Source organism: Dama dama, chromosome 5, assembly GCF_033118175.1.
Source record: "Dama dama isolate Ldn47 chromosome 5, ASM3311817v1, whole genome shotgun sequence".
Lineage (NCBI taxonomy): Eukaryota > Metazoa > Chordata > Mammalia > Artiodactyla > Cervidae > Dama > Dama dama.
The window spans coordinates 100,366,340-100,388,040 of NC_083685.1; the positions used below are offsets into that span (position 1 = coordinate 100,366,340).

At 46.1% G+C, this 21,701-nt stretch overlaps 1 protein-coding gene across 1 annotated transcript in view; it reads left to right on the forward strand.

Annotated features, from left to right (window-relative positions):
- Nucleotides 1-21,701, forward strand: part of DNAH9 (dynein axonemal heavy chain 9) — a 290,174-nt gene that overhangs the window by 158,713 nt on the left and 109,760 nt on the right. The window contains exons 39-45 of the mRNA XM_061141084.1: nucleotides 677-842; nucleotides 2,788-2,890; nucleotides 3,839-4,078; nucleotides 10,666-10,827; nucleotides 11,683-11,879; nucleotides 16,340-16,502; nucleotides 17,404-17,527. Of these exons, the coding sequence (XP_060997067.1) occupies nucleotides 677-842; nucleotides 2,788-2,890; nucleotides 3,839-4,078; nucleotides 10,666-10,827; nucleotides 11,683-11,879; nucleotides 16,340-16,502; nucleotides 17,404-17,527 (1,155 nt within the window). The remainder of the gene's footprint in view (nucleotides 1-676; nucleotides 843-2,787; nucleotides 2,891-3,838; nucleotides 4,079-10,665; nucleotides 10,828-11,682; nucleotides 11,880-16,339; nucleotides 16,503-17,403; nucleotides 17,528-21,701) is intronic.

Sequence of the window (21,701 nt, forward strand, 5' to 3'; positions counted from 1 at the left end):
GTGTGTGTGTGTGCGCGTGCGCGCGTGCCCTAAGTCACTTCCGTCGTGTCCAACTCTTTGTGACGCTATGGACTGTAGCCCGCCAGGCTTCTTAGTCCATGGGGTTTCCCAGGCAAGAATACTGGAGTGAATTGCATGCCCTCTTCCAGGGGAGGCCACACAGGTGCCACCTGGGAAGTCCACCTAGGATCTGGTTGTTTGCAGATTTCCTTGAGGGTAGAGTACTAGGCCTTGGGACTTCTGTTTTTAGTCTGCAAAGAAAACCGTGGACCTCAAGTGCGGTGGAAGGAACATGGGTTTTGAAGTTTAACTGATTTGGATCTGTACCCTGGCACTACCTTAGATAAGTTAATTCATTCTTCTGAGTCTCAGTTCCGTCATCTGTGAAAGGGGTGATGGTTCTAATCTTGCAGCACTGTTTTAAGGCTTCAATGAGACCATAAATGTCTGTGCAAACCTAACACCGCACACAGTCAGATGGCCAAGGCCTGGGCGCTGCTGTTGCCACCCCTGCCTGATCATCATCCGCCTCCCCTCTGGTCCCATGGAGCTGCCTGCCCCTGGGAGCAGCTCTCGCGTGCACGCTGCACCGTGGCCCGTCCTTGACACTGGACTGTCTTAGAACTGGCCTCTGACCTTTGACCCTCCTTCCCTCACTAACTGGCTCTCTCCTCAGCTGTCCTGGAGAAGCCTCTGGAAAAGAAAGCCGGCAGGAACTACGGTCCCCCAGGCAACAAGAAGCTCATCTATTTCATTGACGACATGAACATGCCCGAGGTGGATGCCTATGGGACTGTGCAGCCTCACACGGTCATCAGGCAGCACCTGGACTACGGCCACTGGTAAGCGAGCAGATGGAGGGACTCGGCCGGGCGGGGGACAGGTCCAAGGCCAGTTTGTCCTGCTGGAGCTGCAGGTCTGAGCTCAGCTCTGGCACCAGAGAAGGAGCTGGTCAGAGAAGCTACTGAGCTCTTATTTAAGGGAAAATGCCTATCCTTTCTTCACCACTCATCTCTAAAGTCGCCTTCTTCAAGCTCCCAAAGCATGATTAACCAGGACGACCCCACACCCCCACCCACACCCCACCTCCCGCTGTGGTTCTTTAGCACTGAGCAGGGCCTTTGATGAGAACGCCTAACGTGTGCCTTAAATCCGTGAATCAATATTTTTAAAAGTTCTTTTTAATTGGAGGATCATTGCTTTACCATATTGTGTTGGTTTCCGCCATACATCAACATGAATCAGCTGTAGATATACGTATGTCTCCTTCGTCTTGAACCTCCCTCCCACCTCCCACCCCATCGTACCCATCTAGGTGGTCACAGAGCATCTGACTTGAGCTCCCTGCGTCACACAGCGAATTCCCGCTGGCTATCAATTTTATACGTGGCAACGGGTATGTTTCTGTCCTGCTCTCTCAGTTCGTCCCACCCTCTCCTTCACCACTGTGTCCACAAGTCTGTTCTCTATGTCAGCCTTTGTCTCTCAGAGCATCTCACAGGCTCCATTGTTATCTCCTGCAAGTGTATCATTTTTAATGGCAAAAGGTCTAAACTTACCAGAAAGAAAAAAAAAAAAAAAAACAAGTCAGCGATTTGAGGCAACTCTGGCTGACCATCCTACCTCACACTGAATCCAGTAAGACCTTCCTGGAAATTCTACTGCATTGCCTTCATATGGTCACCTTTCTGCTCCCAGAAATAGCCGCTCCATGCTTCTCCTCTCTCTCCAAGCTTGCCACCCAGCCTCCGCTGATGACCACACCCACTACCTCCGTCTCTAGCTTCCACGTCTATACAACTTACCTGCCTCCCTGTGCCTTCTTCCACCGCATCTTCCCTGAGGCTTAACCACCCACCAGCATCTTTGCGTCCACTCTTTCCACCTCTGAAATCTCACTTCACCTGTTAGTCCTTCCTCAGTGCCTTCACATCAATATTTGAACTTGCATGAATTTACCTAGTGAAGTGAAAGTTGCTCAGTCCTGTCCGACTCTTTGCGGCCCCGTGGACTATATAGTTCATGGGATTCTCAAGGCCAGAGTACTGGAGTGGTAGCCTTTCCCTTCTCCAGGGGGATCTTCCCAACCCAGGGATCAAACCCAGGTCTCCCTCATTGCAGGTGGATTCTTTACCAGCTGAGCCACCAGGGAAGCCCAAGAATACTGGAGTGGGTAGCCTATCCCTTCTCCAGAGGATCTTCCCAGCCCAGGACTTGAACTGGGGTCTCTTGCTTTGCAGGCGGATTCTTTACCAACTAAGCTATCTGTGTTCAAATATATCATTTTCTGACTACTGCTCTGTCTCCCTCTCTGTTACCAGATTCTCTCCCCAGTTTCCAATTCCTCATCTCCCACTCACTCCTCCAGCCACAATGATTGGGTTTCTGTTTCCTCCACTTTACTGTTCTTACTCAAAGAACTGTATCTTTATTATGACATCCAACAAACCCCATTGGGTCACCATCTTTCTTATTTTCCATACACACTTGATGTGGTTGACTGCTCTGTCCTTTTGGAAATCCTGGCTTTCTGCATACCACACACCCTTGATTTCCTCCTACATCTTTGACCACCTTTGTGGTCTCTTCTTCCTGCTCTACTTCCATAGACATGGTATCCCTTAGGAATTTGTCCTCAGCTCTTTTATCTTTTATCTACCAGTGGGTCTAGTATTTTTTTACCTCTCAAACACATGGGTGATTGGGCACATCTCAGCTCACCTTCACAACATGCTTTCCTGTCTGAGCCCTCATTCATCTCTCACCTATGGCTTCTGACTGTTCCAGGTATGATCGAAACAAACTGTCCCTGAAGGAGGTCATGAATGTCCAGTATGTTTCCTGTATGAACCCCACCGCGGGCAGCTTCACCATCAACCCCCGGCTTCAGGTATGGGTGGGGGATCTGTGACCTCGGGGTCCTAAATACCGCCTTCCAGGCTGGTGTCACTTGTCTCTGTGGGATAATTGGTTCTCCACCCATCCAGCCTCTTGACATGGTGAATCATACAGGATGTGGACTCGCGTTTCCAGGGAGACCAAAAAACACCTCAACCCAGACCCCCTGAAGATTTTTTTTTTCTTTTTTTTATAATTAACTTCCATTGGAGCATAGTTGATTTGCAGTGTTGTGTTGGTTCCTGCTGGGCAGCAAAGTGGATCAATTTTACACACACACACACACACACGCACACGCACACGCACAAGCACACACACACACACTCTGTTTTAAATTTTCTTCCCATATAGGTCATTACAGAGTGTGAGTAGATTTCCCTGTGCTGTACAGTAGGTCCTTACTATCTGTTTATATATTGGAATGTGTGTGTATCACTCCCAATCTTCCAGTTTATACCTCCCTCCCGTTCCCCCCTCGGTAACCCTGAGTTTATTTTCTCCATCTGTGACTCTTATTTCTGTTTTGTAAATAAGTTCACTTGTACCACTTTTTAAAGAAGCCTTTCGAGCCAGATGGAATCATCGGGTTAGCCTAATTCAGCCTGGCCTTCGGAATGAGAGAACTTCAGAGAGGTGAATGACCCTCCCAAGGTCATGTGCATTCTCAGTATCACGTTCAGATTTGGACCCAGAGTCCAGGTTCCCTTCTCTTCCTGCCACGCCACACTGACGTCTTTGACCAGAGGTCCAAAGCCCTTCATTCATTCTAGGCTCAACTAAGTTTGGGTTTAATGTGAGAAGTGTGGCCAGAATGTAGAATTCAAAGCCCTTCTAAGAATTCTTGACCACTGTACCCAAATCCAGAAGAGATGTTTTCTGTTCTGTGACCACGGAGAGTAACTTGTGGCCTCCTCCCTGTGGCTCTCATTTTCCCGAGCAGCGTCACTTCAGCGTGTTCACCCTCTCCTTCCCGGGAGCAGACGCCCTGTCCTCCATCTATAGCGCCATCCTGACTCAGCACCTCAGGCTGGGGAACTTTCCGGCAGCGCTGCACAAGAGCGTCCCCCAGCTGCTCCAGCTGGCCCTCACCTTCCACCAGAAAATCGCCACCACGTTCCTTCCCACAGCGATCAAATTCCACTACATCTTCAACCTCAGGGACTTCGCCAACATTTTCCAGGTGAGTCCGACCTTTCCGAGACACCTTCGGAGGCTTAACAATGACCCTGTTCCCTCCATCCTTGGCCAAAGTCTTCGACGAAGGCAGGGTCCTTATGGGGTGATGAACATATAAGTAAACAGAGTACCATGGGATCTGTGTGGGTCTATTAAACAGAACAGAGTTCTCTGGCTTCCCTGGTGACTCAGTGCTAAAGAATCCACTTGCCAATGCAGGAGACACATCGATCCCTGGTCCGGGAAGATCCCACATGCCTCAAAGCAGCTAAGTCCATGCACCACAACTATTTAGCCCAAGTGCCACAGCTACTGAAGGCTGAGTGCCCTAGAGCCTGTGCTCCAAAACAAGAGAAGTCACCGCAGTGAGAAGCCCAAGCACCTCTACTAGAGAGTAGCCTCTACTCTCTGCAACTAAAGAAAAAGCCCTTGCAGTGACCAACATCCAGCACAGCCACAAATTTGTAAAATATAAAATTCTGTTGGTCAATTGAATTACTTCTCAGTAAACCGAATGCATTTTTTGAGTTGGTTCCTTCAAGCTGAATATGGCTCAGCATTTCAAAGATAATGTTATCTTATTCAGCCTAGGAAAAAGAGTGGCACAGAAGAAAGATAAAAATATTTTACAGGCCCTGTTGGTCCACCCATCTTTCTTGAGATGCAAGAGACCGTCCCCCAAACCATGCAGGAGGGCTCTGCCTCCTATAGAGGCCATGTGGTACTATCCTAAGAACCATCCTCCAGCCCATGGGATGCCTCAGTCCTTAAAACTCTGGGTTCTTTCCCAGGTCAAAACCATTTCAGGATAGTGATGCTCTTCTAACTAGGGATGGCCTGTGTCTGCCTGGTGCTTCCAATTGCTTGGTCCCTCACTATCAAAACCTCCAGAGGGCAGCACAGCAAACCCGGCCCCTTCTTCCCCTTGCTCAGGTAACCCATCCTCACATCATGGGTCCATAACCCTCCCATCCTGGAGGAGAATCTGAAGAAAGTACTTCTCAGAGGGACCCCTCTCCAAGACAGCTCTGAGCCATTTTTGAGGGAAAGTGCCTTTTATACCAAGCAGAGGCCACACCTGTAGGGAAATGTTAACTTGACCAGGGAGCAAGGCTTGACCCTCCATGGGGAGCACATTGATAATTACTCAGGGTGAAGAGCCAACTCATTGGAAAAGACCCTGATGCTGGGAAGGACTGAAGGCAAAAGGAGAAGTGGGTGGCAGAGGATGAGATGGTTAGATAGCATCACCAACTCAATGGACATGAATTGGAGCAAACGCTGGGAGATAGTGGAGGACAAGAGAACCGGGCGGGCTATAGTCCATGAGGTTGCAAAGAGATGGATGTGACTTAGTGACTGGGCAACAGCAACACTCAGGGCACTACCTGTGCAGGTAGGACTCTGGGAAAACTCAGACTAGCAAAGGTCCAGACATTGAGGCCATAGGGCTTGCGGGTTCCATGGTCGTAAGGAGCAGAAACCCACTGAACATTAGTTCGGTGATCTGAGAGCAGCGTTCCAAAAAGGCTCACCCAGAGTGTGGACCACTGAGCCCCATAGCCAGGCCAAGTCTCTGAGAGCACGTGTGAGCTGACCCAGGATGGTGCTTCTGGGTCACGTGCCTCCAAACATTCACTTATCAACTTATAAATGAGGAAACAGACCCACAGAGCTTACACTGATTTGCCTAAGAGCACACAGCCAGCCAGAGAAGGAACTGGAATAGAACCTAGGTCTGCGGGTCTCCCTTCCACCATGCCATTCTGTCCTCATCCATCCTTTTGATGAAACAGCCTAAAACAGTTAAGGCAACTAAAAGGACCCAGCTCCGTGGCCCTCAGACCTGGACAATGGCAATGTTTGTGCATCTCCACCCTCCTCTCCCATTTATCAAGTATTAATTGAGAAAGACTTTTTTAAAGTGTTATTTATTTATGTGTTTATTTTTGGCTGCTCTGGGTCTTTGTGACTGCACTTGGGCTTTCTCTAGTGGCGGCAGGCAGGGGCTGCTGTCTAATTGTGGCGCACGGGCTTCTCGTTGCGGGGGCTTCTGTTGCTGAGCACAGGCGCTGGAGCAGAGCCTCAGTACTTGTGGCACACGCGCTTAGTTGCCCCACAGCACGGGGGCTCTTCCTGGACCAAGGATTGAACTTGTGTCTTCTGCTTTGGCAGGTGGATTCTTAACCACTGGACTACCAGGGCAGGCACCTTTTTTTTTTTTTTTTTCTTAATCACACAAGCCATTTCTTAAATCTCACTGAAGCAGAATGAGACACAGGTGTCACCGTCTGCATTTTCCAAGTGAACAAAAAGGAGTTAAGTCGTTAGATCAAATTCCCCTTGCTTGTAGAGGCAGAATGAAAGGGAGAAGAAGCATCAGGTCTCCCTCACACAATGCACTGGGCCGGCTCCTGCATGGACAGCGCCTTGTCACCTGTGCGACCTGAAATTCATACTCACAACAGCGCTTTGGGATGCACATTATTATCCCAATTTAATAAAGGCTGGGAGAAGTTGCCAGCTCATAGATGACAGCGTGAATGCTCGGGGAGGTAGAAAGGTACACACGGTGTTGGTGGAATAACAAGTAGGCGGGAACAGGCCTCAGAGATGTCGCCAAGCCACAAGATTGGGGAGGGAACTTTGAGATCAGAGAGGATCTTTGTAAAAGGTCCAACTTCAGTCTGTAATAAAGCTGGCATTTATTGAGCCAGTCCTATGCCCTCTGCATCTGTTAGCTAATGATTGAATCCTCAAGACAACCACTTCAGGTGCAACACTGATCGCTTCCAATTTGGAAATGACAAAACTGTGTCACAGGCAAGTCACTAGCTCGAGTATGTTCGCATAACTGCCAAGCAGAAGCCTCGTATCCCAGTTGAGTGGGGGGGGGGGCAGCTCTCTTGTGTGGGGATTCAGGCTGCCAAGGTGCCCTGAGGAAGGAGGGTCCCAATTCCGCCTGTGTTAGGTCCCACCTAGTCAGGGAGGAACTGGGAGGAGAGGTATGGTGTGGGGCTAAGTCTGTTTCTTTTCCAGACTCAGCCAGCCTGAGTAGCGACCCCCGGGCTCTATGTCCGAGCCCGACCTCTGCAGCCTGCCCGCTGTCAGCTCCCAGCCTCAAATGTGGGAAGTGGACCCCCACTGGAGAACCTGCCTCCGTCCATCCACGCAGCCCCTCAGCCTCCTCCTCCAGAACGGAGTTTTGAGCCCACAGCTTGGCTACAGCCTCCCCCTCCCGCCCCTTTCCCAGCCTGCTTGCCTAAAGGCCTGACAGGAGAGCTGTAAGGAGGGTTGAATGCCCCCAAGGAGACAGGCGCTGTCTGGAGAACATGCCGTTTTCCTCCATCCAGCTTGATCCAAGGTTCCATCATTCAGCCCTTCTCTGCGCTTCACTCACTCTGTCCAGGATCCGGACGTCAGGACAGAACTTGATCGTGCTCTGAGCAGAAATCATTAAGCATTCCCATCTCAGTGCTACACAAAACTGTCTGAGTTGGTGCAAAGTTTGTCCTTGACACGCTCTCATCGACTCAGCCCTTAATTGTCAGTCAGCCTGAGCATCTGGCTGTAACGGGGCTTGTAAACTTCAGCTGATGGCTCTCCTCTCTCCCAGAGTCAGCTCTGGTGGCGGGCCTCCTTCTCCACCGTCCACACCTCACACGGGGCTGGTACCCAGGAGATTGAGGAAGCTGACAGGGGCTGAGATGTATGTGTGGGAGGGGCCAAAGGGACCTAATGAGATTTCTTTTTTAAAGTCTCACATCCAAGTCAAAAAGCACCAAAGTCATGAACACACAGCTCAGTTAATTGTCACAAAGTCATCACAGCTACATAACCGTAACTCAAATCAAGAACTACTTTCCCAATAAATACATTAAAAAAAAAAAAAGAAATACATTTCCAGCATCCCTGAAACCCCTTGTTTTTCTTTCTTCTGTTCACCCTTAAAAAAAAAATGGAGCTTTTCTTTTAATTGTACTTACCTGTTTATTTGGCTGCATTGGGTCTTTGTTGCCGCATGCAGGCTTCCTCTAGTTGTGGTGCAGGGACTTCTCATGGTGGTGACTTCTCTTGTTGCAGTTCATGAGCTCCAAGTTGTGCAGGCTTCAGGAGTTGTGGCTCTTGAACTCTAGAGCGTGGGGTCAGTAGTTGGCAGCAAACTACTTTAGTTGACCCATGGCATGTGGGATCTTCCCAGACCAGAGACAGAACCTGGGTCTCCTGCTTTGGCAGATGGATTCTTAACCACTGGGACACCAGGGAAGTCCTCCACTCACTCTTTTCTCCTCCTCTCAGAGCTAAAATACTGTCTGAACTTCTAACCCCATATGTTATTTCAGCCTATTTTGGGACTTTATATAAATGCAAATCGTATGGTAAATATGCTTGTGTACCTTTGTTCAATATTATGTTTGCACCCATATACACAATCATGCCATTGGTAAAAATGAATCATAGTAACAATTTCTTTCTTTCTGACCCTTAAACCTTCCCATTGCTTTTTCTTACCTGCCACCACAAGGATGAGACATTGGGAGAGTGACCTTTCGCAGCATTCCTAATTTTTAGGGAAAAGCTTTACAATAGTTGGCTGTTAAGTGTGATGCTTACTATAGATTTTTGTGGATGTTCTTTACCAGTTTAAGAAAATTTCTTTCAGTTTATAGTTTACTAAGAGATTTTTTTATCAGGAATATATGTTAAAACTTAAATGATTTTTCTATATCTGTTGAAATCATTGGATCTATTTTTTTCTCCTTTTTTTCTGGAAATGGGATAAATTACGTTGATTGTTTTTGAGTAATCAACCCAACTTAGTTGTTAACATGGTGAACTTACTTTATTTTCCGGATTCCATTCATTATTTTTTTCTCTATAATGTTTGCATCTATATTAATATGATTTTCCTATCATTTTTCTTTCTTCCAGTGTTCTAAGGTTATGAAGTCCTCATAAAATGCATTGGTAATTGTTTCCTCTGTTTCTACTCTCAGGAAGATTTTTTAAGACACTGTATTGTGCCTTCCTTAAATGTCAGAAGAATTTAATGATGAAACCATCTGGAGTTTTTTTGTGAAAGATTTTCCATTATAAATTTCATTTTTTAAATACATATTAGGCAACTCACATTTTCTACTTCTTTTTGCATCAGTTGTGGTCAGATGTCAGTGTCATCAGCTTCTAATTTATTAGCATAAAATTGTTTATAGTATCTTGTTGTTATCTTTTAAGTATCTGTTTTATCTGACATGTGCTCTATTTTTTTGTTCTGGCTATTGATTATGTGAACCTTCTCTGTTTTTCTCTTTTTATCTTCAATCAGCCCTGCTAGAGAGTGGGGCTAATTGTGCTAGTCTTTTCAACAGAAACTGAAAAAGAGAAGTATGTCAATATTATGTGTTTGATTTTATTGGTTATCTCTATTTGATACATTTTAGTATACAAATTTACTAACATTTGCTCTTCTGTTTATAATCTCTTTCTTCCTACTTACTCTAGGATCGGAGTGAGTTTGTTCTTGCTCTTCTATCTTCTTGGCATGGCTACTTAGATCATTAATTGTCAGCCTTTCACCTCTTGTTATGACCAGATCGTCATGCCATGCAGGTGAATCTGAGCATCATTCTGTCTGGAGTGAAAGTGTTAGTTGCTCAGTTGTGTCTTGACTCTGTTGACCCCATGGACTGTAGCCCACCAGGTTCTTCTGTCCATGGATTTCTCCAGGCAAGAATACTGGAGTGGGTAGCCATTCCCTTCTCCAGGGGAATCTTCCCAATCCAGGGATTGAACCCAAGTTTTCCTCATTGCAGGCAGATTCTTTATTATCAGAGCTACCAGGGAAGCCCATTCTGTCTGTAATGATGTACAATTAAAGGACTCCTTTTCTTGTAAGACAGGATAGAAATCAGTGAGGGCAGACAAGGCATCGATGAGTTTTAAGTTATAGGATTTGAAGTTGTCAAGAGGCTCTGATCTCAGTGGTCTCCATTTTTCCATAAAGAAGCTTGGAGCATTGGCTAATAATAACAGGGGAGTGATGGAAATTTGAAAAGAATAGTAAATATTTAGAATGATCCCTGAGGTATATAGGGAGGAGAACTTACTAGAGATGAATAACTAGATTGCTGACCTGTAAAAGTTAGCTATATTCCTTCCAGCCCTCTGTTGTCCTTCTGATTTGAAGAAACAGTCATCATCCAGATTAGCTTTCAAAATGGCACTTGTAGAATTGAAATATAGCAGAGAAGCCACCTCACCCATTCCTGTGGTGATCTGGAAAGTAGTGGTTGAAATTCCAGGATCTCAGGTCAGGCAGACCTGGCTTCAAAGCTGTGTGGTTTTGAACTAAGGCCACTTATTACCCTATACCATAGAGCATGCTTTCTTTCTTTCTGAGTCGCATCCTTCACCTTATGCTGAATGACTTGTAAAAATTACTTTGTGGGTTCATCATGGTGGTTAAATGAGCTTTGTCTGGCGGAACATCTAGTTCAGTGCCTGTTGCATAACTGGTTTCCATCAATAGTAACTGTTGAAGTTTTAAGTTACTATTCATGTTATTTTTGTTGCTGTTTATTCTCCTTATAGGGTATTCTCTTCTCCTCTGTGGAATGTGTCAAGTCCACACAGGACCTAGTAAACCTCTATCTGCACGAATCGAATCGGGTTTATCGGGATAAGATGGTGGAAGAGAAGGACCTTGATCTTTTTGATAAGATCCAGGTAGACGTGGTCAAGAAAATTTTTGATGTGAGTATTACCCTGTGAATTTATGCTTACATCTGAAAAAGAATGGTGATTATGCAAGGATCACCCAAATGACAAAAATCTAGCCCTTAAATTGAAGAAAATCATGTTTAGGTAAAGAAAGAAAGTCTGTCCTTAGTGTGACAAAGTGGAAAATTCTGGGGCAAGAAGAGACACAAATTAACCATAGAATCTCGGTGTTGTGAGGTCTGTGAAGACCATCTGACCATATCCTTGTCCTTTCCCCAAATTGGTCATCCCAGCTGACACACCAACACCCTTGGAAATTCACAGTCTTGTCTCTGCAGAGCCAGCCACTCTGAAACTGCTATTGGTTGGAAATTTGGAACAACTTTGGAACTTGGAACATTTGGAACAACTCTAAAGACTGAAGGTTTATTTAAATAGTGATTTAAAATTTATTTCCTGGGTTATGCCTCTGCTGTTGAACAGCATGCTAATCACCCCCTTCCCAAGTGAGTCCTCCAGTCTGAACCTTAGAAGGAAAGAGTGGCAGGTGGGAACAATTGCTCATGCTGACATAAACCCCTCCTGATGCATTAGAAGGCCTGTTCTTTCTTGGACTCACTTTCATAACAATCTCCACGTCACAAAATCTCAAATATTTGGGTTTTGATAAGTAAACAATTCCTTTCTGGATTCAAAAAGAATAGCTGTCCTTTTGAAACTTCAAGTATAGCTTGGTAGTGATGAGACAAAGACTCCCTATCTTTTAAGTCAGTGGAGTTATACTGGGTATTTTATTTTCTTATACATAATAAGGTTTGTCTCCACTTTGTGTGGAACCAGACCCAAGAGTCGGTCAGGAGGGTCCTTGCCCCTGTGTCTCATCACCAGGACCTCGAAGAGACTGTGGAGCAGACCCAAAGCCTGAACGTGTATTGCCATTTTGCACACGGTATCGGGGAGCCCAAGTACATGCCCGTCCAGTCGTGGGAACTTCTGACGCAGACTCTGGTGGAGGCCCTGGAGAACCACAACGAAGTCAACACAGTGATGGACCTGGTGCTCTTCGAGGACGCCGTGCGCCATGTGTGAGTGTGGTTCTCTTCTTGCCTTTCTTCAGCTGTCTCCCCTTCCCAGGGTCAGGTCTCACTGGGGCATTTGAGGACACCTAGATAAAACCGGGAAAGCAGCTACCGCTTCTGCCATGAAGGTCAAGGTGGCGGCTGGTAGAGCAGCTTCTGCCACTGACCTTGGGGGACAGGGTCATGTTAAACTCTGGAGGAACGGGATTTGTTTACATGGTTGCCACTTGCAGTCCTGGTCCTGACTACAGTGACAGAATGGGAGGTCATCAAACAAGGCAGCAGAAGGGCTGAGGACCTCCATTCCCAACCCACCCTCCTCCAGTGAGATCGCAAGTTTTAAGTGCACACGTGTTTCAAAAACTAACTGTCCTTTTAAGTCTTCCTGTCTAGTGAATGGGCTTCCCAGGTGGCTCAGTGGTAAAGAATCACCTGCCAATGCAGGAGACACAGGTTCCATCCCTGGATCGAGACGATCCCCTGGGGAAGGAAATGCAACCCACTCCAGTATCCTTGCCTGGGAAATCCCATGGACAGAGGAGCCTGGTGGGCTATAGTCCGTGGGGTCACAAAGAGTCAGACATGACTTAGTGACTGAGTGCGCCCTGAGCACGCGGGCTATCAAATAAACCACGGAGAATGGTCTCCAAACCTCCCAGACAGTATGCGCTCACACCTGAGCTGCATTGACCACCCCTCCTGCCTCCTACAATCTCTCCACCCTGCCCCCTGCTGCTCAGGGTCTCCAACAGCAAAATCCGCTTAGTCTTCCACTTCCCTGAACTTCCTCACTGATGAATTCTTACTGAGACCTCACTGATCCCTGGGTTGAGGAAAGTGTTTTTTTCTTCCCCTTTCTATATGCCCCAGGGCCTGGGAAGAGGTGGGGACCCTCCTTCTCCCCTCACTCCATGCCGGTGACATTTCTCTGCACCGAACAATATAGTGAGAAGCACAGGTCACTAAGCTTCTGGGCATCACTGCACACAGCGCCCAGGATGAAGTCTCTACACACTTTTCCAGGAACCCACAGGCCCAGCCGAGAGCCAGGCCCGAATTCAGGTCCTCCTCCGGCCACTGACGGCTAGTAGTTCTCTGCAGAGGACACGGCTGTCCCAAGCCTCAGTTTGCTCCTCCGGAAAGTAAGGATTTTTGAAGGTCCTTCCTGCTTGTCGAGGGCTTTGCGCTGCCTAAGAGTTCCTGAGATTAGAGACTTTGTCTTTTTGCTGTTGTTTTCTTTCCCTACAAGCACCTTTTCTCTCCTACCAACTTCCTTCACCATTCCAGCACACTCTTGTTCTGCTTTGTCTGAAAGCTTCGCACTAGATCGTTCCTCCTGCTTTTGGCATAATCTTTGTCTTTTTCTTTGTTCTTTTGCTCCGATGTATGTTTTTCTGCCTCCTCCTCTTCCTCTTAGGATCACTTCTTGTTTATTAACAAAAAAAAGGAATTTCTTTCCTGCCCCTTCTTTTGTGCATCTTATTGGTTCTCTCTCTCTCTCTCTCTCTTTCTCATGTGTGTGTGTGTGTGCGTGTGTGTGTGTGTGTGTGTGTGTGTGTCCAGTCTTCAATAAGCCAGTTTCCTCCAGCTGTGCTGCGGTACATCTTCAGCTTTTGTTTTTAATCTCCCAGAAGCTCAGTAATGGGCTTAACTCAGACTGCCTTGGTTTTCTAGCCCAGGCACCCTTTAGAATATTGATCTTCCTTTTAGATTTTGTGATTTAAATGCAGAGTCCTTTGCCCTCCTCAGAGGTTGTTAATGAATCCCCCAGCTGGCGTCTGATGCTGACAGTTGCAGACTTCACCATTCTTCTTTGAAAGCTTCAGCTCTAATGATGCATTTCCATTTAGCTATCGAATAGCATGGACCACGCTGAGCTGACTTCAGGCCTTCCAGAATAGAGCTGGGTGTTGGGCGGCCCACAGAACTTACTTGAGTTTCTCCTTCCCCTTGCCTGCCTCTCTCCTCATCAATTTATCCCTTGTTGCTGTTCAGTTGCTCAGTCATGTCCGACTGTTTATGCCCCATGGACTGCAGCACGCCAGGCCTCCCTGTCCATCACTGTCACCCTGAGTTTGTTCAAATTCATGTCCATAGAGTCAGTGATGCCATCCAACCATGGCATCGTCCATGGTTGTCGTCCCCTTCTTCTCCTGCCCTCAGTCTTTCCCAGCATCAAGGTCTTTTCCAATGAGTTGGTTCTTTGCATCAGGTAGCCAAATATTGGAGTTTCAGCATCAGTCCTTCCAATGAATATTCAGCATAGATTTCCTTTAAGATTGACTGGTTTGATCTCCTTGCTGTCCAAGAGACTCTCAAGAGTCTTCTTCAGCATCACAGTTTGAAAGCATCAGTTCTTCAAAGCTCAGTCTTCTTTAAGGTCCAACTCTCACATCCGTACATGACTTCTGGAAAAACCATAGCTTTGACTATCCAGACCTTCATTGACAAAGTGATATCTCTGCTTTTGAATATGCTGTCTAGGTTTGTCACATCTTTTCTTCCAAGGAGCAAGCGTCTTTTAATTTCATGGCTGCAGTCACCATCTGCAGTGATTTTGGAACCTAAGAAAATGAAGTCTGTCACTGTTTCCATTTTTCACCATCTATTTACCATGGGATCAGATGCCATGATCTTAGTTTTCTGAATGTTGAGTTTTAAGTCAACTTTTCATTGTCCTCTTTCACCTTCATCAGTTTATCCCTGCCCCCCCCCCCACCTTTTAGTGAATCTGAAGAGAGGGCCTGGACATTTTAGCACCATCATTTCCCCTTTTGTCACCATAGGCAACCACTTTCTCATGTAGACACAAAGCAGATGATTCCTTGCAACTTCTTCACCCCCCAAATGTGATGCTTAGTATAAGGTCTGGGGTGTTCTGCTTCAATTTAACAAAATTTTCTTGAATCCCTTCAATGTGCTAGCACTATAGAGAAAGCAAGCTGGGTAAACACACTCGTCAGATGTCTAGAAACTCGTTTAATGATGGATCAGAAGTATACATCTGTCTGATACAAGATAGAGTATCAAAACTGAGTAATTATAAATAGAAAAGTAAAATCATAAAACGAGCTAAGGTAGGTCAGTAAAAATCTCCTGAATATTTGTGGTATTGAGTGCTCAGTCATGTCCAACTCTTTGCAACCCCATGGACTATAGCATTCGAGGCTCTTCTGTCCGTGTGTGTGTGTGTGTGTGTGTGTGTGTGTGTGTGTCCAGTCTTCAGTAAGCCAGATTCCTCCAGCTGTGCTGCAGTACATCTTCAGCTTTTGTTTTCTTGCCTGCAATTTTCCAGGCAAGAATACTGGAATGGATTACCATTTCCTTCTCTGGGGGATCTTCCTGATCCAGGGATTGAATTCCAGTCTCTTTCCTCTTCTACATTGGAACACAGATTCTTTACCACTGGGGCACCTGGAAAGAATATTTAGGGGAATAAAACGTCACTAGATAAATTTAGTGACATACGACCCCTTCACAGTGGCTGCATCACTGTGCTATCCATCCCCAAATATACGGGCTTAACTTTCAAATTCAACTAATACAATCTGACATATTCTTATGTTCCAATATAGTAGACTCAACCTTTGACTACTTCCATCTAAGAAGAAATTGGTGCCACCATAATGGGGTGGGGGAGTGCGGTTTTTCAGCATTTATCAAAAGCCATGAAAACTGTCTCACTAGGAATTCATTCTGTGGACATAATTGGAGATTTAACCCCAGGCCCTTCCTGTTACCATCACACACCCCCTCCTGGTGGCCTTGGGCTCTTCCTCCACCACCTGTTCTTCACCTGAGGCTTTGGCTTAAAGCAGAGTAGGGAGACTTTAGTCCACTCGGGCCAGAGGCGAGGCCAAGCTTGGGGACCATTGTCAACTACAAATTGGTGCTTGCCCAGGGCATTTGCCCTCTGCCTCTGCGGAGACTGAACCCTGTGCTGCTATAGCTATGGACCTTTAGCACTCCCTGAAGGGAGTCCAGGTTAGAGAGTGAGGCACTCTGTGCTCCAGGAAACTGGTGGAACAGGTCTTTAGATAAATATTTTCAGAAACTGATTTCATAATCCCAATCCTTGCATCACCTCTTATCCAGAAAAGCACTAAATCCATTCACGGTGGCATCAGCTCCTCAAGACTAGCAGAAAACCTTTTGTAAAGTAAGCCCCGGATTGCTCTGAACTCCCTCTTCACCAAATCTTATGTATCGACCTCTCCCCGCGGCCTCTTTGGAGCAGTCTCTCAGAGCTGCTGTCTCCCGAGCTGCAGTCCTCATTTTGCCCCAAATAAAACTTAACTTGCAACTCTCACCTTGTTCATCATTTCTTAGTCAACACCTTTTAACTGAGTCTTCCCAAATTCAGCCCAGGATGTGCCTGCAAGGGTTCCAGCTCCCCCCAGACCATTCCACCTGCTTCTGACAGAGGGGAATCTGATCAAAGCCCTGTGTCTCTGCTTCCCTCTCAGCTGCCACATTAATCGCATCCTGGAGTCCCCTCGGGGAAATGCTCTGCTGGTCGGCGTGGGGGGAAGTGGCAAGCAGAGCCTGACTCGGCTGGCGGCTTTCGTCAGCTCCATGGATGTATTCCAGATCACGTTGCGGAGAGGCTACCAAATCCTGGACTTCAAGGTAGGAGGGTCGGCGGCTGCGGGAGGAGACCCAGCCTCTCCCGGGCTGCCCAGACGCTCCCTGTCACCCTGCGTTAGCTCTTCGGCTCCCTCGCCCAGAACCTCCCCTTCACGGTCTATCCACCTTCTTCTTAGACTCTGGGCTGGTGCCTGGAGGGGCTCATTAGACCCTGCCTGAGGACCTGGCCTTCCCAAGCTCTGTATCTGGGAGACCTCAGCTGCTTTAGTGACATCTGTAGAGTCTCAGCTCTCACCCGGATAGGAAGCACATCTATTAATACATCAAAGTCAACAACAACAAATTTCCTACCAAATGATTGTGTGTGCATATGTGTGAGTGTGTTTGTGTGTTCCCCTATATACATATATTTTTTGCAATGCAAGTCTTTTCCTGGAGCTAGTCATAAGGACGCAAAACTCTGCTATCATAAGATATAGTCATCTACCCAAGCCTGGAGGCCCAAGTACGTGGTGAGTCTTCTGTCAGGACTAAGAGCTTTTGCTTTCCTCCTGGGGCAAGTCATTCACTCATGTGATGAGTGACTTGTGTGATAAGTTAACACAGGTGAACAGGGGACCATCCTTGTCTTTGGAAAGCTGTTGTCTCTTTGTACAAGGCAGGAGTCCTAGAAACTAATTCAGGAGCCACAGTGGTTGTGTGAATTAAAGATCATCACTATTTATTCTACTTTTCCATCTATGGGGTCAAGGCCTGGGAATGAGGCATCTTTTTCTGCCTGTGAATGCAAAGTCACACTCCTTCCTCCCTCCCGTTGCCGTCTTTCCTTATTTCCTGTGAGAGCAGACCAAAAAAAAAAAAAAGGTCCCGTTCCTAAAAAGTGGGTGGGGGTCTCTTTTCAAGGAGGCCCTCTTCTCAGAGGTCTCTGATGTGGTTTCTGCAGGCGGACCTGGCAGCCTTGTGCCTGAGAGCCGGGGTCAAGAACCTCAGCACCGTGTTTCTCATGACCGATGCCCAGGTGGCTGATGAGAAGTTCCTCGTATTCATCAACGACCTCTTGGCATCTGGTAAGAGACTCTTTGCACTTGAATATCTCTAATGGATTCCTGCTGGAGTCAGAGTCATTCCCAGGTGGAGGCTTGGTACAAGGTCAGAAGAGCAAGGCCACAGAAATGAGGGAGAGAACCGATACAGGGGAGAATTGGTTCATGAAGGTCCTTCTAGGACTGGTGCTGGGCCTGCTGTCTTCCATTGTCCTTACTCTGGAAAACAGGCCGTAGTCTTGGGGCTTCCTTAGGTGGGACCGGTATGACAATAGGAAGAAGAGCAGGTTAAGGGCCGGCTGACCTGCTGAGGCCAGAGAGAAGGTGCTGTTCCCTTCTGCACCCAAGACAGAGGCACTGGAATGTGTGCAATATTTCAGGGAGGTTAGGTGTTAGCTGCAGGATACACAGAAAACGTGCACACACAAAACTTACACAATAGGGCAAGGTCAGGTTACCAGTTTAATTAATCAAGGACTCAGAACTTTATGCAAACAAAGTAGAAGCAGGAACAGACAGGGGATGGTTTTCTTAGATTACAAAGAACTTGACAAAGGCTGTCTCAATGTCCCTCTGACAATGTGAATGCAAAATAGGACTTCACTAGGAAGTTCAGTTCTTGATACTTTGCTGTCCTTATTTCTTTAGGGATTCAGGACTTATGTCAGCCATTCAAGGGAAAAAAAATTTATGTACACATGTATATGTATCTATAAACATATACTAACATATAAAAATGTGTACATATGCATACACAAGATATATATTTGTGTGTGTGTGTGTGTGTGTGTGTGTGTGTGTGAGTATTTAAGGACTTCCCTGGTAGTCTAGTAAGAATCTGCCTTACAAAGCAAGGGATATAGGTTCAATCTTTGATCAGGGAGCTAAGATTGCACATGCCTTGGAGCAAATGACAGCAACCAAGTCCCGAAGCAGCCAAATAAACAAATATTAAATGTTAGGGGAAAAATTTTAAGGTATATGTATTTATATATGTATACCCAAGAAGATAAGACAATATAGTACAAAAATTATGCATTTTCAGAAATTTGGGGGGAGATGTATATATTTGTATTAATTCAAAAGAGAGTATTATTTCTTGACTCAATCCAAATTTCACGTCTACAAAGCCGCCTCTTCATCTGGGCTGATAAAATAGCCTATGCATAGGTGTTCTGAACACAATTTCTGCCTCCAGATTTCTAGCGTTTCAGAAAGCCTGTTTCTCCCCACCTCCAGGCTCTCTGACTAAATCTCCCTTAGTTTATAAAGTCCAAGGGCCAAGATCACAGTGTGATTCTCCAAAGTCTGTTCCATGTCCTATAAAAGATCTTTCAGGATGGCTCCTCCATGCAGTCTCTAGGAACTTCACAGCTTCACGATCATTGACTGCTTCAGATTTTGTTCCCTTGTACCCAGGGCCATTTCACTATCACTTCCATGATGAGCCACTGTCCCTGGTTTGGACCATGCACTAGCAGGCTCTGTGAGAAGACTTTGGTTTCTCTCTGATGAGGACCAGAGTCCCAGGTTCCTTACTGTGCTGGTTCTAACCATTACACCGACTCCACATTCTCATTTCTTTCCCAGCCTGCCCAATTTAAGTTACCTTTTGGTCTGGGAATTTGCCTATTAACTCTTACACCTTGCCTCCTTTAATCCAGTAAATGGTTCTTTTCTCTTTTTTATAATTTATTTATTTGTAGCTGTGCTGGGTCTTTGTTGCCACATGGGTTTTTCTCTAGTTGCAGTGCACAGGCTTCTCATCGCGATGCTTCTCTTGTTGTGGAGCACGGACTCTAGGGCTCATGGGCTGCGATAGTTGCAGCGTGTGGGTTCAGTACTTGTGGCTCCCAGGCTCTAGAGCACAGGTTCAATAGTTATGGCGCATGGGCTTAGCTGCTCCCAGGCATGTGGGATCTTCCCAAACCAGGTATCGAACCTGTGTCTCCTGCATTGGCAGGCAGATTCTTTACCACTGAGCTACCAGAGAAAGTGAGAGGGAAAGTCACTCAGTTGTGTCAGACTCTCTGCAACCCCATGGACTGTATAGTCCATGGAATTCTCCAGGCCAGAATACTGGAGTGGGTAGCCTTTCCCTTCTCCAGGGGATCCTTCCCAACCCAGGGATCCAACCCAGGTCTCCCTCACTGCAGGCGGATTCTTTACCAGCTGAGCCACAAGGGAAGCCCAAGAATACTGGAGTCAGTAGCCTATCCCTTCTCCAGCGGATCTTCTTGGCCCAGGAATTGAACCGGGGTCTCCTGCATTGCAGGCGGATTCTTTACCAACTGAGCTATGAGGGAAGCCCTTGAAGGCCTGTCCTTTCCTTGAATACTGTCTTTTTAACATCCCACCACCTTCTACAACAATATTTCAGTTCCAACACTGCCTCACCTTTTATTATTTCACCAAATAATGAGATACGGGTCTAACTGCCCTCCCACCCTGAAGCTGTGCCCTGAAGTCTAATTTCTAAAACAATCAAAAGGATTGAATTGTGCTTCTTAAGACTTATAGCTTTGGAGATGCCAGGCATGTCGCAGACTCACCCTGTATCTCATTTGGCTCCATTCCAGCCAGGTCACCTTCTCCTATAATAATGTCCGAGACAGGAGATGTTACACTTTTACTAATTGAAATTTTATTCCTCAATGAAATATTTTTAATTTTGCATTTGGAAGACAACTTGTTTCAAGTTCAAATGAATTTCTGAAACCCTGCCCAGTGAAAACTTACTGCAGTCAATCTGCTCCAAAGTCATGGAATTTCAAGCTCTTATTTCTTTTGTATGGCTTTTAGACAAAAACAGGATTTGCATTAAAGATGTCTATATGGAGATACAATGAGAAGTAATACTTTTCTAATCTTCTTCCTGTTTTTCTTACTATTTTGACAGGGAGAATTGAGCACATCTGAGTTATAATTTTCCCTATCAGATCATTTCTGACTAGAAATTAACTTAACTGCCAATCCAGGCAGAGTTACAGAGGTTCCTCAGAGCCTTGTCATTCCCCCTTAGTCTTTTAATTTTATGGGATTGTGCAATTGCTCCATTCTTGGATATCACAGTGCGTGTGTGTGCATGCTCAGTCATTAAGTCGTGTCTGACTGTGACCCTATGGACTGTAGCCCACCAGGCTTCTCTGTCCATGGGATTTTTCCAGTAAGGATATTGAAGTGGGTTGCCATTTCCTAATCCAGGGTATCTTCCCAACCCAGGGATCAAACCTAAGTCTTCTGCATCTCTGCATTGGGAGGTGGGTTCTTTATCACTGAGCCACCGAGGAAGCCCAGATAACATAGTGTTTCTCAGTCGCTCAGTCATGTCCAACTGTTTGCAACCCCATGGACTGCACACCAGGCTTCCCTATCCTTCACCATCTCCTGGAGCTTGCTCAAACTCATGTCCATTGAATCATGATGCCATCCAACCATCTTGTCCTCTGCTGTCCCCCTTCTGCTCCTGCCTTCAATCTTTCCCAGCATCAGGGTCTTTTCTAATGAGTCAGCTCTTCACATCAGGTGGCCAAAGTATTGGAGCTTCAGCTTCAACATCAGTCCTTCAAATGAATATTCAGGATTGATTTCCTATAGGATTAACTGGTTTGATCTCCTTGCTGTATCTCAAGCAAGGGATTCTCAAGGACTTGAGACTCTAAAGAGGGAATCTCAAGAGTCTTTTCCAAAACCACAGTTCAAAAGCATCAGTTCTTTAGCACTCAGCCTTCTTTATGGTCTAACTCTCACATCCATACATGACTACTGGAAAAACCATAGCTTTGACTATATAGATCTTCATTGGCAAAGTAATGTCTCTGCTTTTTAATATGCTGTCTAGGTTTGTCATAGCTTTTCTTCCAAAAGATAACAAGTAGAGACAAGGAAACTATTAGAAAACTATGCATTGTGCTATCTTGTCATCAGCTCATCTCTCTCTAGTTATCTGCAAATCTTGTTAGATTGACGATAAGGTACAGTGAGTGAATTCCACTGATTCAGCACTCCACTGATTCATCTTCCTCAGTGACCTAAAGATCTCATGTCACGGGCTATCTACTTTCCTCCCACACTTCTTTAGCTCACTCTTTCATCCCTTGGATTCCTGACACCATTTCCAAGATCAAAGTGTATTTTTAATTCAGCACTTGATTGGTAAATCCCACTTCTGACACTAGCCAAACATTTCAGAACCCAT